The following is a 17,476-nucleotide window of genomic DNA, read 5'->3' on the forward strand; positions in this document are numbered from 1 at the left end:
TGGGTGTGGAAGGTACAAGGGCTCGAGAACTTGCCTCAAGGCAAGACAGGTTTGCCTCACTATACGGCCAGCCATGCTGTCAGAGATCCTGTACGACTTTGCTATTATCCTCATCGTAGAACCAGGTGCCAGGTACCTGGAAGTACAGAAAGCTTAGTGAGAAGGATGAATCGAAAACACTGAACTACATTAAACACATATTTAGGCCCATATGTTACTAAATGAATAAGCAAGGGCAGTTATGCTATTGAAGGGTGTAAGCAAGAAATGCAAGCACATGCATGGCGCCAACCTTCAGATGAGTCTCAAACAGGTCAGGTGAGCGTAAAATATACCTCCAGCAGCATTATTCTTGTATTCACCAGACTACTACTTCAGCAGCCTTGTCACGAGCTGCAATATAGGACTGATCTGTTGGGCTTCTTGCAGCTAACTGCTGCCTGTTTCACCTCTACCTCACATCACAGAAGTGGTCTGCTGCTGAACAAACCAGTGAGCACATGGGCTAAGCGGTCGAGGACGAGAACCCAGCAAGGTTTTCCAGTGAAATCGGATGCATAAGGTTCAATGCCCGAACATAGATCACTCAAAGAAATATCTGTGCTAATAGTGAGGCATCAGATTTCATTTACCACTTTGAGGGTTGAGATAACACAACCATTGCACTTCCCTGACTGAAGCAGATACAACTCGCAGATGTGAAGAAAAGGAAGACCTATGTTAACCTCACACGAGGGCACTTTGGAATGCGCCAGTGAGCACAGTGGTGGAGAAACTGTTTTGTAAACATTGTAGAACGAAGGCAGTCGACTGAAAACAGCGTTACTGCAGCCTTAACTCTGAGCTAAAGCTGTTGGCATGCTGAAAGAATGAGCACACTTAGGCAGCTCACAGGAGCTAATCATCAGCATGTTCGAACAATCATACCGTGAGCACTCTTACATTGCAAAAGTTTTAAAAAAATGCAGTTGTTAAGTATACACTGGCTGCCATTGGAAGGCTAGACCTCCAGCTGTATGTACATAGGACACAAGCAGAACAAGACATTTTACACATTAAATTGTCTACTGTGAACTGTCGGCCAGAAGTGGACAATAAATGACAATATTTACCTACATGTGGAACACTACAGGAAAGGACCGGCCTGTCTTAAGTTTTCATTATGCAATATGTACTGTTCACGGAACGATACTTCATGGCACTGTACAGAAGGTTGAAGAAATGTAACATTAGCCCACCTTAACGTGAATGCCAGCTTCTCTCCGGCCGACAAACTGACTACCGTGCTTCTACGTGGCTCGATTAGGGGTCTGAGCAGCTCCACGAGACGGTCAAACCTGCACAATCACATGAGCGGAATGAAACACTTGGCTGCAAAATTAAACAGATTAATGAAATGAATATCAAGCATTTTCTGCAGACAAATACTGCATACGCGGTGCTGTATGGTGCACGCAGCAATGAGTGTCGAAATGCAGTGGTATATGCACGCTATATCGCCCGCGTATCAGCCCATTTATTACTGCTGAAGCCGCGGCACTGCTGAACGCATGATGCCGTGCGGCCAAGCCAGAAAATTTGAAATTAAAGCAACAAACTTAAGGAACCGCTGTCAACTCTGGTCTTTTTTTCATGAGGACCACTCTCGAGCCTGCCTACGCGGTGTGTGCTCACTAAACTTAACGATGCAAAGACGTCAATGCCTATGTAACAAATATTTGCGCGCGTGAACACGTTTTCCATTCTAGGCCTGCTTCTTTATACTATATTTACTTGTTATAAAGTGTTCACATGACGCGAAAACGCGCTCCCGCATTACCGCGAGTATCGGCATCTGCACCCGTCGAGAGCGTCCATGTGACAACGCGAACATACGTACGAAAAAGGCACGGAAGGTATGATCTTGCGCACTGTACCTTTCCACAGACATCCGGAAGTACTGGAAGAAGTCTGTGCCATCTCCATTTCTCATGTCCCGGACTAACGTGAAGTACTCGCCCAGTTGGCGTCGATCTCGCAGAAGACGTCGTATAGGCTTGCGTCTACGCCTACGCTGCAGCTGGACGATTGCGTCGGCAGCGACGAATTGTGCAACTAATTGCCAGTTCGCCCTGTTTGTGTTGGCCATGTACCCACGCAAAATCTCTACACAAGAGCTACTCATCTGGTTGCTGACGAGAGCCGCCGACAACAGCAGGAACTTCAACATGCACACCATGGCGATGCCGAAGCGCAGCCTACTAGGCCTAGGTGCAGGTCGCCGAGGAACGGAAAAAAGTGCCACGTGACCACGAAAAGAGGTTATTATTTGGGAGGGGGGGGGGGGGGGGCGCTCGTACGGGAAGTAGGTAGGGAAGGGGGGGGGGGGGAAGCGCAGTGTGCAGAGATATCGGGGGTTTGGAGAGGGGGGCAGGAAAGGAGGCAAGGGAGAAGGTAGTCGGGCGCTTACCGATCTGTCGCCCGTTTCGGCGCGCGGAGCGATCCTGGCGGTTCGCGCCGGCTAGGTTGCCAACAGCCGGAGAAGGCTATTGGACAGACGGATATGCCGGGCGCGCCAATCGGCATGCTGGGACCATCCGCCTCGCTCGCAAGCGCTGCTCTCTCTTTTCTCCCCCTCCCCGCGCAGCCCAGTTGCGGTGTTCCCCTGCATAAAGGAGGCAGTTACCGGGCTGCGCCTCCCCCCTTCTCTCTCCTCCCCCCCCCCCCCCCCCCCCCCGTATAAAAGTTCCCAATAACCACTTTTAGTGATCGTACTTCCGCCTCACGTCCGCCTGGCGGCCGAAAACTGGCGGACCGCTCGCGAAGCGGACGTGGCGGAAGGCGCTCCGAAACGATCGTACAACGGCCCTAAAGGGGTAATGTCTGGTGCGGCTACCGCCTCCCATTTCAACAACACATAAAACAGTCATTGTCAACAATTTTTTTATATCAGAGAATGTACAACAAATAGCATAATTTCAAGGCATAATATCAGGCACTAATAGAAAAATACATATCCACAAGAGAAGTCGGACCCACTTATAACTATGGGTTGGACTTTTCGGTATTTATTATTCGAAAATTCGGCATGCTTTTCTCGGTGTTCATTTCGGAACACCACTTTCGTTTTTTTTTATGCGCGAATATTGTTTTCTACATACGAATTTTCGGTTTTTATCGGTGAAATATACGATGTCCATGTGCGGTTAAAAGTGACGTACAGTTTAAATTAAGTTTTTTTTTAACCAGCCACTCATGTGGTAGTGTGCACCACATATGTCGCCTTAAGAGCTATCTTTGCTGAAGAAAGTCGTACAGTTGTAACAAAAAGTAGCAATGCCGAAGTTAAATGATTGGGACGTAAGCCAAAATCAACGTAAGTAGAAGTTCAGTTCTAAAAACAATTGTCACATTCTGGTTGCATTCTAGGCTAAACGAGAGGACAGCGCACTCTGTGCTCCGCATGCTGAAGCAGCGATGAAACTGCTGCTTAACCGTCGCGGTATCCAGAACACGACACCTTCGTGCCGTTTATGCGTGGTTTCGCATTGACGATTGCTTGTTACGGTTCCAAAAGTTTTCAGTGCCCTTACATGCAATGTAAACTCCTGGTTAAAGAAGCGACGGCCCCAAGTCGGTGATAAGCGAGCAGACGTCACTAAGCTAGCAAGTAACGCTTAGCTAAGTGGTCGAGCTATTCTATCTGGAACGGCGTGTCGTTCGCGGATTAATGCCTCGTAACTCATAGTCACTGTACTAAATTCAGAAGACATCTTTGTCTCACCATGTTCCGGGTTCCAGTACTGTCTCAGTTTTCAGCTGTGACCGATGGTAACTGGTACTGAATAGCCAGCTAGTTGTGACATGCATTAATGCATGTCGATTAAAACCAAACGTCGAAAAATGAATTATAGGACATTTATCGGTGGTTTTCGGTTGAACCGAAAAGTCAAACCCCTACTTATAACGGACCCGACGATAACGCGGAGTGTATTCGTCGTATCCGAAGTTTGTATTAAGTGGATTTCCCAGGTTGCAGCCAAAAATATACAAAGTTAGACAGAAGTGGCGTTTATGTCTGAAAAACGTTCTTTATAGGCATCTTCAAAGCAAGCCCTGTACCATGTTTTCTCGCCCCTCTATGTTTAGCAGGAAAGACAGGTCCTCGAGTGCCGTTTATTGGGTGTACATATACAAGCGGCTAACAATTTGGTGATAGCACTCCGAACGCCCTGTGAATCCACTTCACGGCTACTCGACGACCCGCACGGTCCGCGTGCATGGCTCGAGCCGAGCAAAGAGTGGGACCTCTAGATGTAAAACTAAACTAGAATAAACGCATCTTTCCCACGACCTCACTCTGGCCTCGATGGTTTCCCTTGCATCAAGTTGATGTCACGGTTTTTCCACCCTCCCTAATGCTCCCTGTTTCGGGATTGCCGCGTGTAAACATACAGTACCGGCAGGAGCGACGACCCCGGTGCCCCTCCAAACGGGCCAGGTGAATGCTGCTTTAGAAGGAGGAAGCAGACACCGTCGCCTCGGGTTCCTCAGTGCAGCGACGCTGAATCGAGGCACCTTCGCCGCGTTCAAAGCGCGTCGCTGTTCCGTCGGTTAATAAGGAGAAGAAATGACGGAAATCTCCGGAAGATTCCTCTTCTAAGCTCGCGTTAAGACTTGGTCAGTTCGTGGTTATGCGGTGTCGGAGTCATCGTCTGCACCAGCAAAGTCACCACAGGTGGGCCGGCTAGCTGTGCGTCATTCCCGCGGTGCCTCTAATATCCAGCGTCTGATCACATGGATTTTGGACACCGTCATCTGTCGTTTCTGGATCCAGTCAGGGAAGAAACTATAGAGCAGCGCACGTGCGCGCCGGACGTGTAAAGGCACTATACTATATCCACTGCACTGTTTGCTGCCCGAGCGCTGACTGCGCCCGGCAGCAGCGCCAGAGGTGGAGTGCTGGCTAGGAAGGCGACGCACGCCAAGGGTAGCAAACTCCAGTTAGCTTCGATTTCAACTATACTTGAGTGCCATGGGTGAGAGGCCGGAGCACTCAAGTTAAAGAACGAATAACTCTTGCACGTGAACTATTCGTGTTTTATTCTTAACTCGCACAATAATGCGTTAAAATTGGCTTAGCCTTTGCATTTCATACGTTTTCACTTTTTCTCTTTCCTCTACTCCTCCACCTGCGCACAGTTTTCTTGTATTTTCGACGGCGAGAGGAGACACGTATGCACACGCATCCGCGGCTGCATGCCACGAGCGGCGGCAAAATTACGGTATATGAGAGCGCGTCTTTTTGAGCCCATTCTGCGGGTTCGCCCGTGGCCGACGTTTTTAGATGAGGACAGTTGGGAAACTTATAACTTGCCCCCGGGAATCGGCCCCACTTCCGTTGCCGCTTTCATCTCAAAGAGACGCGAGCGCCATCTCTAGGGTTTTGACAGTGCCACGTTAGTTTTCTTTGCTTTATCCAACGTTATCTAAAGATAAGGGCAGTTGTAAAACTGCGGCGGCGCGTCAGGGCGCAGAGCGGACCCAAAACGGGTGCCGCCTAGGCGTTGGCGCTGCGGTCGCTTTGGGATGGGTGCGTCGTCTGCTACTTTGCTACTTCCAGCTTGAGGAACGTCAGCAGAGGGTGACTCGCGTGCGTACAGAAACGTAGTGATAATGAATACAAACGTAAGTTGCGCCTTCGTCTCTTTTGTATTGATGAAACATGACCGCTTAGTAGCCTTTATAACCATGACCTTAGCCGGGCACGTTGAAGACGCGTTGGCAAACAGCTTATCACATGCGTGTAAGATACGCATTCGAAAAAAAGCTACCGTGCTCCCAGTATCGATCACTTTACTCAAAGAAAATTCCTCAACCACCATGACGATTATATTTTCATCTCGACGCATTAAAACAATGTGACTGAAGAAAAAATCAAAACGGCGTATGCCGTAAAAAAAAAGAAGGAAAAGCATTTAGTGTCTTTGTAAGCTTTTGCCAGGTTTTATTTAAAGACACTCAACTTTTAGTGATCTAATCAATAGAGGAATGTTTAGTCTACTTTGCATAACCGCATATTACACACGCGAGGAACCCAAACTATAAGGTGGTAAGCGGCACGTTGTATTTCTCTGATTTTACCCGCGAGATCTACAGACAAAAGCGCTCAACCCCGAGCATCCTGGCCTCTCGTACCGCAGGCGTAGAGCGAACTTTGCAATACGTGGTCGAGCGTCGACCAGTTATGCAGCAAACTCTCCACGTGACCAAGCGCAGCCAATGGGCGTAGCGGCGGCGAAGATAAAACCCAAGAAAACTAACGTGGTACTCTCAAAACCCCAGAGATGGCGATCGCGTCTCTTCGATATGAAAGCGGCAACGGAAGTGGGGCCGATTCCCGGGGGCAAGTTTTCCAACTGTCCTTATCTAAAAACGTTGTCCGTGGCAAGATTTAGCACTTGTGCCAAGTTTAACCTCCAACTACGTCGCGAGCCTGCCCGCACGTCGATCATGGCACAGAGACGATATTACGTGTCATGGGCTGCAATGTGGCGCTCCAATACCAGGAACCAGAGCTACGGGCCAAGTTCTTTCGATGAAAGGTAAATCAGCAGTAACATGCTATATACGTGATGTGAGTACTAACGAACAAAACGAGAAAAGGGCTGACCATCCCGTTACGTGAAGCAAGCAGCCAGTTTTACGTCAGCAGGAAGAATTCTAGTGCGAGCTACCTTCAAACATTAGAGGAAGGAAAATATGTATCGAAGCATGCTTATGCAAGCGGGGCGCACGTATGTATATGCGCCAAGTAAATGGATCTTTTTTTAGGAATCATAAAGTCCTGCTGCATACCACACAAAACATGCGACCGTACAGCATAATTCGTGTTTCATTGCGGTTATGCTGTTATGCCCCGTTTTTTCACATGCCTATAAGGTGTATATCTCCTTGGGCTATGACCTCATGAGTTAAACGTAAACATCTGGTCTTTCATACCCGCCTAATAATAATGATTTCGATGGGCGGTTGAAAACATCGTTCTTGGGTGCGATAAAAAAATTAAGCATCCTTTCAGCAGAACGCTTAATTGTAGCCTTCATGTCACCAAGCGTGATGCGACCGGAAGCCCGACAGAGCTATTTTGTTTTGCAAGCGCGCCGGTTTGTCGCGCGGCGGTGACGACAGGGAGAAGGCAGACAACCTTGAATAGCTCCCTGTTCACTGGGTGCTTTTGCCCACAAAAACAGCAAAACAACTCGCTGGCGGCGACAGCGATGTGCACTCTTGGCACTACGTTTGCCGGAGTCGTCGACCGCTCTCTATTTCAACGTGACTTAAATACATAACCTTTGGCGGTGGTTCCGAACGGCCGGGACATTGTAGAGCTGACGGCGCATCACCTTAAGCCGCCGTGAATGTTAAGTTGTGTCTAGCGAAGAGCGAAAATAAAAAAATAAAAAAGAAGTGTTTCGCGGCGACCAGAAAGACGCCATAAGCTGGTGGTGATGGAAGAACACTGGAAAAGTAAATTGCTCCGAACATGGGAACATTACAGGTTTTGCCTATGCGCAATATTTTCACGGAGGCGAATTACACAACTACCCGTGTGCTGTTCAACGTAAGTGCATCTTAAATAACCCCCAGGTTGTCTAAATTAATCCGGATCTCTCCACTATGGCGTCCTTCATAGCCCATGTGTCACGTTGAAGTCCACATGTCATATGCCATGCTTTGTCTATGTGCTTTCGGACACGCCGCAATCCGTCGTCGTCTCTTCCAAACGTAAGAAAAGCCTGGCAACTTTCTTCTTTACTGCAGCATTTTCATCGCCGTAGGTGAGGTAAGAGGCTGAAATGAGCCATACATGAGGACTTGGCAGGGCCTACAAGGAGACAAAAATTTTTGTGGGACGATAAAAAGAACGAAAAAGAAAGTGTCCCTGCCCGTGCCACTATGTATAACGGGCTTAAAGCAATTAAAACCTACAAGAAGACAGCTAAACTAGGCATATCGATCGTTTTTGCTCCGACTATTTCGACTAATTCGACTCCGACTAATCCGACCCAATGAAGAGCAAGCTGCATTTGTCGGCCGTGCAGATAGTAAAAGCCACCAATGCACGTGGCTAGACATCACGCATAAATGTATCGTTCAATGGCGTATTCTACTCGGCGATCCGGCATAAGAAACACTTGCCCCGGGAAACCGAAGATCAACGTTTCGAAGGGCCATTTGTATTCATATCCCGCGTTCTGATTGGACCGCGACTGTATGGAGCCCCCAGACATCTTCCTCCTTCGCTAACTCGGAGAGCTGCTCCGGATCGCCGACTGAATATGCCTTATGTGCATGTCTATAAAACTTCTCATCGGCATTTTTCTCATTTATGACCTTTGGATACACTCTCGGGACTTCATACATGCTATGGAAAACCGTGAAAGGACGAACTGAGTCGAACAGAGCCTTAACAGTAGCGCGCGAGCGGGGCGAACTTGATTGCTTTATGCATTTTGTAAATAGTGCGCAAAGCTCTCCCCTGTCCTTTAATTCTTGGTATCGCTCTCCTCGCTATCCTCTCCCTTTCCCTTTCACTCCGCCGGGTTGCAGCTCGGGTGCTTAAGATATTAGACAGCAGTTTGCCGCAGCTGGCAACATGGTTTTCCCTCCGTTTTTTCTTTTATTTATTTATTAAATAACCACCACTACTATACTACTACTGAGTCGTCGAAGTTTATTTCAGGGCGCAGAACCAACATTGAAACCCTTCAAAGTGCTCAGTCTGTCGCTGCGCTGCCGCAAGTAATAACGCACGCCGCACGCGTTTAATGGTTCTGCGTTTTTTTTTTCTTAGAATACACATTTCCGTGTCATTACCCAACCAGCACATTTGTGACGTACCCGCCGGTCGCGGGTAAGTCACAAAGCAACCTCATTAGTTGCTATCTCCTTGCGAAGCGAGGAGAATTGAGCCAACAAGGCCGTAACCTGGCAAAGCATTATTTAGGGGGTCCGCTCACCGTTAGATTGTATAGGAGAGCTGGTCGCTTGTCCGGCAGGTCGGGGCTTCTCTCCGCTCAGCTTTCTTCGGCGGGCCGCGGCTGTCTCTATTGGCCTGCCTCCCCTTCCCGGCGCCCGACTCTCATTTACCCCGTGTCTGTTCTTCGCTGCATCCACCGCGTCTCGGCGGAGCTTCTCGACTTCTCCTTCACTTTTGGGGCACTCCTCTCCCAGAGGTCTTTTCGCCGTCGCTGCTCCTGCAGCCGGCCAAGGACGTATACGCCATATTCCACGGAAGCCGCGGCTGTTTCGACGGGAAGGGCGATGACCTCGTTTGGGGATATGTCGGGAGGGGGGGGGGGGGGGGGTCAGGTGTCCCTTGCATTGCAACGCTTTTCTGCAGCCAGCGTCTTGCCTCGTCTGCTGGCAGCCCATCTGGTGCCAGCCGCCGAGCTCCTCCGCACCTCGAGCCGTCTGTAGCGTCCGCTGCTGTGCTTGTGTGCGTGCGTGCCGGCACGCACACACGCACAAACATGCTCGTTTGCCCGCGCATGGGGTGGGGGGAGCACAACCGCAACAACAAACCGCAGGGAATCTGTGTTGAGCCTCTGTGCGTTCATCGAGCTGGTGGGTGCGACTTCCGCCTGCTCTTCGCCAGGTAGTGCACGCGAGGCATGAACGCTCCGTGGGTGCTACTTCGGAGGGTACGCGGCCCGGCGCCCCACCCCGGCCGCTCGTGCAGTGTGCCGCGCGCGCGATTAATTCCAGACAGAACGCTACGTGCGCGCGGCTATGTATATACAGTTTATTTCTTTCCTGCAAATAGCTTGGCGCAGTGGCCGCTCGCGCGCTTATTTTCGAACTCAGCCTGAGCATTAGCGCGCGAGCGGCGCGAACTGGATTGCTATATGTATTTTGTAAATAGTGTACAAAGCTCTTCTCCGCTGTCCTTTCTTGCTATAGCTCCCCTCTATACTTCTCCTCGCTATCTTCTCCTTTCCCTTTCACCTCCGCCAACTGCAGCTCGGATGCTTAAGATATTAGACAGCAATTGCCGCGGCCGGCACCGCTCTTTTCGTTGTGTCTTTTTATTTATTTTTAATAAACCGCTACAACTACTAATATCTGTGGTGAGCGTCGGGCACCACACGCGGCCTCCCATCTTCTCCCCTCTAGCCTTCTATGGCCGTCTGTCCTCTGCAGTGTCCGCCACATTCCACACCATCGCCGTTGCAGGCATATGGGGGTCTATAAATCCGAAGATGTGTCGCCGGCACAAGTCGGTGGAGTGAGATCTTGTACCCTGATTGTGAGCAATGTATAAGCCTCACGTATCCAGTCCTTCGCACATGTGCTGGTTAGAGGCAGGTACACAGAAACAAGTGCTTTGGGGTAAAAAGCGACGCGAAATGAAAGAAAATATTGTTAACCAAATTCAGTTTCAGGGGAAAGAAGCGGTGAATTACGAGAAGCGTAATACTAGCATGCAAACAGCGTCAGTTGTTAGATGAACTTTTAGAGGAACGGTAGGGGGGGCCATTAAAGAAAACTAAGAGAGCCGTAAAATCGATTAAAAAAACATTTATAACAAGGTGACAACGGTAAAACCGACAAAATCTGACACAATTAATGGTGGAAAGTACACACGGAATGAATGCCATAACGTGCGGCTAAAAAAATACGAAGACCTTAACAATAAAAACAATAAAACAGTGACACTCAGTGATTCAAACACGCGCAGTTAACATGAAAGTTTAACAGTGTTGTTCTAAAGAGGCATGTTCACGCGCTTACAATGATTTTAACGCACCACTGACACGCTCTAAGCCCTTTCTTTTAGTAAAGACGGCTTCCTTCAACTCCCGGACTACACTGTCTTTACTTTTATCAAGAACCACAGTTTCTCGTAAACGAGGCATGCATTTACAATCTTTACAATTAAGCGCTAGATTAGATTCAGTGCCTTTTCAACCGGCCTCTCGCGTTCCCTCAAACGATCGTTCAAGCACCTCTTGAGCAACGTTCCAGCGCTCGCTTGAAAAAGGCACTGAATCTAATCTAGCGTTTAATTGCAAAGATTGTAAATACATGCCTCGTTTACGAGAAACTGTGGTTCTTGATAAAAGTAGAGACAGTGTAGTCCGGGGTTGAAGGAAGCCGTCTTTATAAAAAGAAAGGGCTCAGAGTGTGTCAGTGGTGTGTCAAAATCATTATAAGCCCGTGAACTTGCCTTTTTAGAACAACATTGTTAAACGTTCATGTTGACTGCGCGTGTTTGAATGACTGAGTGTCACTGTTTTATCGTTTTTATAGTTAAGGTCATCGCATTTTTTAGCCACACGTTGTCTTCAGATTTAATCGGTTTTGCCTTTGTCACCCTGTTATAGATGTTTTTTTTTATCGACTTTAAGGCTCGTTACATCATGAATTAACTGTTATATAGTCATCCAGTGCACATTTTCATTCTTTTACCATCCCTTTTGAGATTCCGTCGTCTTTTAGTTTTATCGCCCTCTTATGCCCTTTATCGCTTTTATGGCTTTTTACACCACGTGACGTTGACTGCATCTGGTTACCTGCACCTGGCGTGTTTCGCTCAGTAAAAATCAGCTGTTCAGTTCTCTTTCCAGTCTCTTCTTGGTTTCGTCTCCGGGCACCTTTCGCGCCGCTTCACTTAGACCATTAGAGACGCTCGGCCCGTCTAGCAGACGTGAAATTTTTCTGCACTTAAATTGCGCTGTCATGTCGCCGCGTCAGTAAAGGTATCGGGGCCATGGATGCCTTCCCCAACCAAAGTTGAGCAAAGGACGGAATACGTTGCACGCTTCGTTATTGAGGTGGTGGTGGAAAACATTTATTTAAGACTATTTACAGGAGAGAGTGAGGCCTGGCCTTAAGGGCCAGCCCCTTACAAATTCTAGGAGGGATACCTAGTCCGGGACACCTGTGGCTTCCGCAGCAGCTCGGGCCCTAGCCACGAGAGCTCTCTGGCTCTCTAAGGTAGAGCAGCCGAGCAGGGCAGCCTCCCAGCTCTCTCGGGTGGGTGAAGGGAAAGGGGGGTAAGCGGGGTTAGAGGGGCATGCCCACACCATGTGGTACACGTCCGAGAACGCGCATCCACAGTGCGGGCACTCCCCGTTAAAAGCCGGATTAAAATGTTGCAGCACTGCCGGGCACAGTACTGCGTTGGTATATAAGCGAATGAGCCAACGCTCCTCGATTTTGGTTAGCCCTTTCGCAGGGGGATGAAAGCGGCTATGCTGGGTTTGGTATAATTGAACGACCTCTTTGAAGGTAATAGCCGGGTTAGGTTCCGATACCTTAGGCGGCAAGAGTCGAGGCGATCGTTATGGAGAGCACGTCTGTAATTTCTGGAATCACTACCCGCCGGTGTGTCAAAAGTATACGTTGGTTAGTACCATTCCAAAAGCCCACCCGCGGCCTAAGTCTTTACGTCTGTTAGCTGCACGTGGTCCCCACATTCACATTTATGGACTGACCTCATCCTTCTTTTTTTCTCGCGACTTGTTATGCAATGACATCTCTAACACAGTTTAAAATTAGCTATAATGAATGACGAAATGAGAGTTTTTACTAAATGGTTGTTCGGTTGTTATATATATATATATATATATATATATATATATATATATATATATATATATATATATATATATATATATATATATATATATATATTGGCTGGAGCTGTAAGCGCAAGAAAAAGGAAGAAGAATTAACGCATGGCACTGGCTTACTCAGTTTCTTACAAATGTAGCTAAATACTACTTAGGTGGGAGCCGGAAGAAGCGACGCCCATAAAGTCGCAGAGCGGCTTATTGTGCGCTAGGTGAGGAGGGGTAGAGGAAATGGGAGAGAGGCGGAAAGCCGACGCGGGCGAAGGCAGATAGATACCCGCGGTGCACGAGTGCATAGTTTCGCGTTCCCCTCAGTTCGCCACGTCGGAAACTCGGCGGGGGTCCTTATTCGCAGTCCCGGTCAGTGCATCGAGTGAACGTTTTGAACGGGGCTGGACCGCAGGTACCTGAAGGCGCCGTCACTCGCTCCTTTCTGAAGCATGCACTTGCGTCACCACACGGTTGATTTTTCACGGACGAGGACGGTGCGTGCATCAGCTACCGTTCACTTCGCCTGTCGTCAGCCGGTGCCCTTAAAGTAACCACAGTAAGTTCGAACAACCCTTTAGTAAAAACTTTCATTTCGTCATTCATTATAGCTAATTTTAAACTGTGTTAGAGATGTCATTGCATAACAAGTCGCGAGAAAAAAAAGAAGGATGAGGTCAGTCCATAAATGTGAATGTGGGGACAACGTGCAGCTAACAGACGTAAAGACTTAGGCAGCGGGTGGGATTTTGGAATGGTACTAACCAACGTATACTTTTGACACACACGGAGCAGAAACATTTGTTGCATCATGCAACCCTTTGCGGGTAAGACGCCGGTGAAGCTGCTGCGGCACGACACCGCGCACTGCCCGCAGGCACAGCGCGCAGGGCGCTTTCCCCAAGAACATGCATCCCGAGCATCACGCGGCTCTTCGTGCTGCTCGGGCTGCAGCCCTACACAAACACTATGGCGCACAGCCGGAGAGCGTCTACGTCGACGCAGCCTCTTTCTTACACCTCCTCTTCCGCCTTTGCCCTGGCGGTAGTGTCCAATTCGTACACCCCTATTACGGCAGGCACTGCCATTGCCTCCACTCCTGCGGAAGCGGAGGAGGCAGCCGTAGCCTTAGCCATCGCTACTACATCGGCGACCCACATTTTCAGCGACTCAAAGACCGCGGTCCGTAACTTTGCGAAAGGCCGCATCTCCGAACCCGCTTTCCGGCTTCTAAGCCGGTCTCCCGCCCCTACCCGACCTATTCAGCTTCTCTGGGTCCCGGCCCACGCCAGCCACCCAGGTAACGAGGCGGCTCATTCTTTAGCTCGAGGTTTCGTCAGCCGAGCAGGAGCCGCCGACGCCTGGGGAGACGCTCGAGATCGAATGGTCGCGTATCACGAGATCACTCTACACTACCGCGAGCAACGGCTAACGTATCCCCCTCCGCACAAGTCTCTCACTAAATTGCAGCAGGTGACGTGGCGACAGCTACAATCCCGCACCTTCCTCTCCCCTGCCCACTTAGCCCTGGTTCACCCGGGACTGTTCACGCCAGTATGCACCCTCTGCGGCGCTCCGAAAGCGGATTTTGCACACATTCTTTATTCTTGCTACGAGCTCCTTCCACCAGCCGATTGGCAACTCACAGACCTCGAGCGATGGGAGGCTGCGGTGTCCAGTTCTGACCCGGCTGCCCAACGGCGGCTAGTGGACTGGGCTTTGGAAGTCGCTGAGAAGCATCACCTTCCGGCCACGACACGCATCCAAGAGCAATCCCATCACTAGGATGTAACAATTAGGGCTTGCTCTACATTATAAAGTTTTTCACCACCACCAGGGCACTTTCAAACTTGTGAATGCTTGCTAAGGCTTAACTTAGACTGCAGGTCACTTGCATAGGCGTCTTTTTTTTTCGTTTTCGTTTTACGGGTGTTTAACGTCCCGAAGCGACTCAGTCTATGAGGGACGCCGTAGTGAAGGGCTCCGGAAATTTCGACCACTCGGGGTTCCTTAACGTGCACTGACATCGCACAGTACACCGCGGGCCTCTAGCATTTCGCCCCATTGAAATTTGACCGCCGCGGCCGGGACCGAACCCGCGTCTTTCGGGTCAGCAGCCGAGTACCATAACCATTGAGCCACCGCGGCGGCTCTTGCACAGGCGATATGGTTTGGCAGTATCGATTGCGTAGACAGTAAAAAGAAAAAAATGAAACGAAGCAAAAGGTTGGCCTAAGAATGCGTAGCGAATCATCGCAAAGCTTTACCTGAGGTTTTATTTGTAATACTGTCTTGGAACTGATTTCAAAGGTCTATGGCTGGAGATTTGCCAGATGCAGCCGGTACATTATTTGCAAGGTACGGCGGTTAGATCAAATTAGCGTTTTTTTTTTTTGATCTATGAGTAAAAGTATGTTGGACCTATCCCATAGATTAACACAACTGGCAGCTGGCACATCCGCAAATAGCGCCGAGAAGGGAGATAAGTTACTTATCTCATGCGTACGTTCACTTTTCGCGCATTTGTCAGTGCTTCTATCTTCGTCCACTCTGTCTGCAGGGCAGCCTACGCTGTTCCGTTCAACTCCTGCGAAACCCCGTCCGATAAATAAGCCCCGGCTTGCACAGCTCCTGAAGCCGTCTCCGGGCCGCGTTCCGAGGTGTCGCGCTACGCAGGCCTCTGATTTGGCCTCGGGGGGGGGGGGGGGGGGGGGGGGGGGGGCGTGACGGAGGCGTGGAGTTGTGCTTCCTCGGGGGCGCGCGGAGAGGTCGGCAACCTGGGTGCCGAACCGGATTTTTTTCCGGTTCGGTTCGCGTTCGGGTTCACGCCTTTCAGATTTAGTGCCGGGTTCGGCTCCGGAGCAACCTACCGCTATGGTTCGAAGCGGTCAAGACAGCTTCAAACGGATTTAGGACAAAAAAAAAAAAAGTTCGGAATCAACCTTGTTATGCTGCTTACTTTAATGTGTGACAATGGCACACAAATTTATGCGAGGTGATTTTACTTTACGCATTTAATTTAGTGCCTACAGCAAAAAGCGTAAAAATTATACGGCAAGGGCGCTCGGCTACTGATCCTGAGTTCCCGGGTTCGAACCCGACCACGGTGGCTGCGTTTTTATGGAGGCAAAACGCTAAGGCGCCCGTGTGCTGTGCGATGTCAGTGCACGTTGAGGATCCCTAGGTGGTCGAAATTATTCCGGAGCCCTCCACTACGGCACCTCTTCATTTCTTCTTTCGCTCCCTCCTTTATCCCTTCCCTTACGGCGCGGTTCAGGTGTCAGCCAATATGCCGGACAGATACTGCGCCATTTCCTTTCCTCGAAAACCAATTATTATTATTATTAGAGCCACAAAATCAAATGAGCTCAAAATTAATGTAAATCTGCTTTGTATACGCTACAATCCATCTCGTGAAGGACATAAGACGGAAAGCTGTTGTATTTTGCATTACAAAACCTTCCACCTTCAGCACTCTCGGAGACCTCGTCGCGCGGATGATTGGTCTCCCCTGAGGCTTCTCTCAGTCGCGAATTTCTCCTACGCAGAGTAATTGCGCGGACGCCGTCAAAACCGCCGCATGCGCCCTCAATCTTACCGCAAACTATTCAGAGAGAGGACGCTGTCCTACAGGCACCCCTTTCTCTCGTCCTAAAATCGACTTTCCAGTCACTATCCCGACGCACCTCCAACCTGTATCTTTTGCGCAACCTCCCTCCCCGCCTCAGTCCCTCTACCATAGGGTATGAGAAATTGCGGGCACCCCCTCAACCGCCCATCCCACACCCAACAAGAGCCTCGTGGGAACACTGGCTCTCCCTAACAATCAAAAGCTTACCAAACATATTTTCCTTAAATCACCTGTTCGACATTGCCTTTAATTTGTTACATACATATATATCGAGCCCCTATAGCTTAGCATCTTGAAAAACACAGCTAATCGCGGCTTCTCGTTAGTATAGTGCGAAATTAAGGATTTGGTCTATGCTGATGACGTCACCCTCTTTTTTACAGGTAAAAAAAGTATGTTAAAAAAAAAAGAAGGCTTGGATGGGTTGGGAGCACTTCGTGTCGGCACGAACACAAATCTGCAACATCTTTGTTTGCAACGTTGCGTTGCGACGCAGTTGTAAGTGCTGCATTGTGCGAAGAAGAAGGTACATGCGCTTCTTCGGGTTTTTATGACTTCTCTGGGACGCTTTGAAAGGGAGCCTATGCGCAAGTAGAATTTTTCTGTGAATCTGTCCTACACTTTTTGTCCGCAAACTTCTTTCAGGGTTTTTATTTTTCAAAACCATAAGCCACCCCTTCCTGACAGCTGTGTTTAATAGGCGGCTAAGTGCTCATCTATCGTTTCTGGAAATGGTCGAGAAATAGTTTTGTGCTGATACATTCGGTTTCCCCCCTCTTCCCTTTTCCTTCGAATACCTGTATGGCCTCTCCTTACGGCAGATGACAAATGTGTTGATTGGTCGTTACTTCCTCTATCCATGTGTCTGCCGCCTTACCTTGCGTTTCTTGACATCAGTGCATTAAAGCTAGCTTAGCAGGTGTAGATTCAATCGGCCACAAACATCTTTGTTAGACCACACGTGAACCTTAAGCGGTAAGAAGTGCCTTTGGCCAATAGGACGTTTGTGCTTTGGTGAGTGAATTGTTACCTATGCGAGCAACGAGAAACTATTGAACAATGTTTTGTATTGTGTCGTGATGCTTTGCTTTTTGGGACGTACTTCAGCAGACCCTTAAAAATGACATTTCCATCACGCCTTACACTATAAGATTTCTGGCTATAATGGAAGAACGACTCCGGGATTCTGTGTAAACTTTTGATCCTCATAGGACTGTTTAACGTGTGGAAAAGCCGC

At 49.1% G+C, this 17,476-nt stretch overlaps 1 protein-coding gene across 1 annotated transcript in view; it reads right to left on the reverse strand.

The window, feature by feature from the left end:
* The window catches only part of LOC144114329 (uncharacterized), a 9,208-nt gene extending 6,978 nt beyond the window's left edge, over window positions 1-2,230 (reverse strand). The window contains exons 1-3 of the mRNA XM_077647981.1: window positions 1,917-2,230; window positions 1,239-1,337; window positions 17-136 (exon numbers count right to left, since the gene is read on the reverse strand). Coding sequence (XP_077504107.1) covers window positions 17-136; window positions 1,239-1,337; window positions 1,917-2,218 — 521 coding nt within the window. The 5' untranslated portion in view covers window positions 2,219-2,230. The remainder of the gene's footprint in view (window positions 1-16; window positions 137-1,238; window positions 1,338-1,916) is intronic.
* Between the last annotated feature and the right edge of the window lie 15,246 nt (window positions 2,231-17,476).

Source organism: Amblyomma americanum, chromosome 1, assembly GCF_052857255.1.
Source record: "Amblyomma americanum isolate KBUSLIRL-KWMA chromosome 1, ASM5285725v1, whole genome shotgun sequence".
NCBI lineage: Eukaryota > Metazoa > Arthropoda > Arachnida > Ixodida > Ixodidae > Amblyomma > Amblyomma americanum.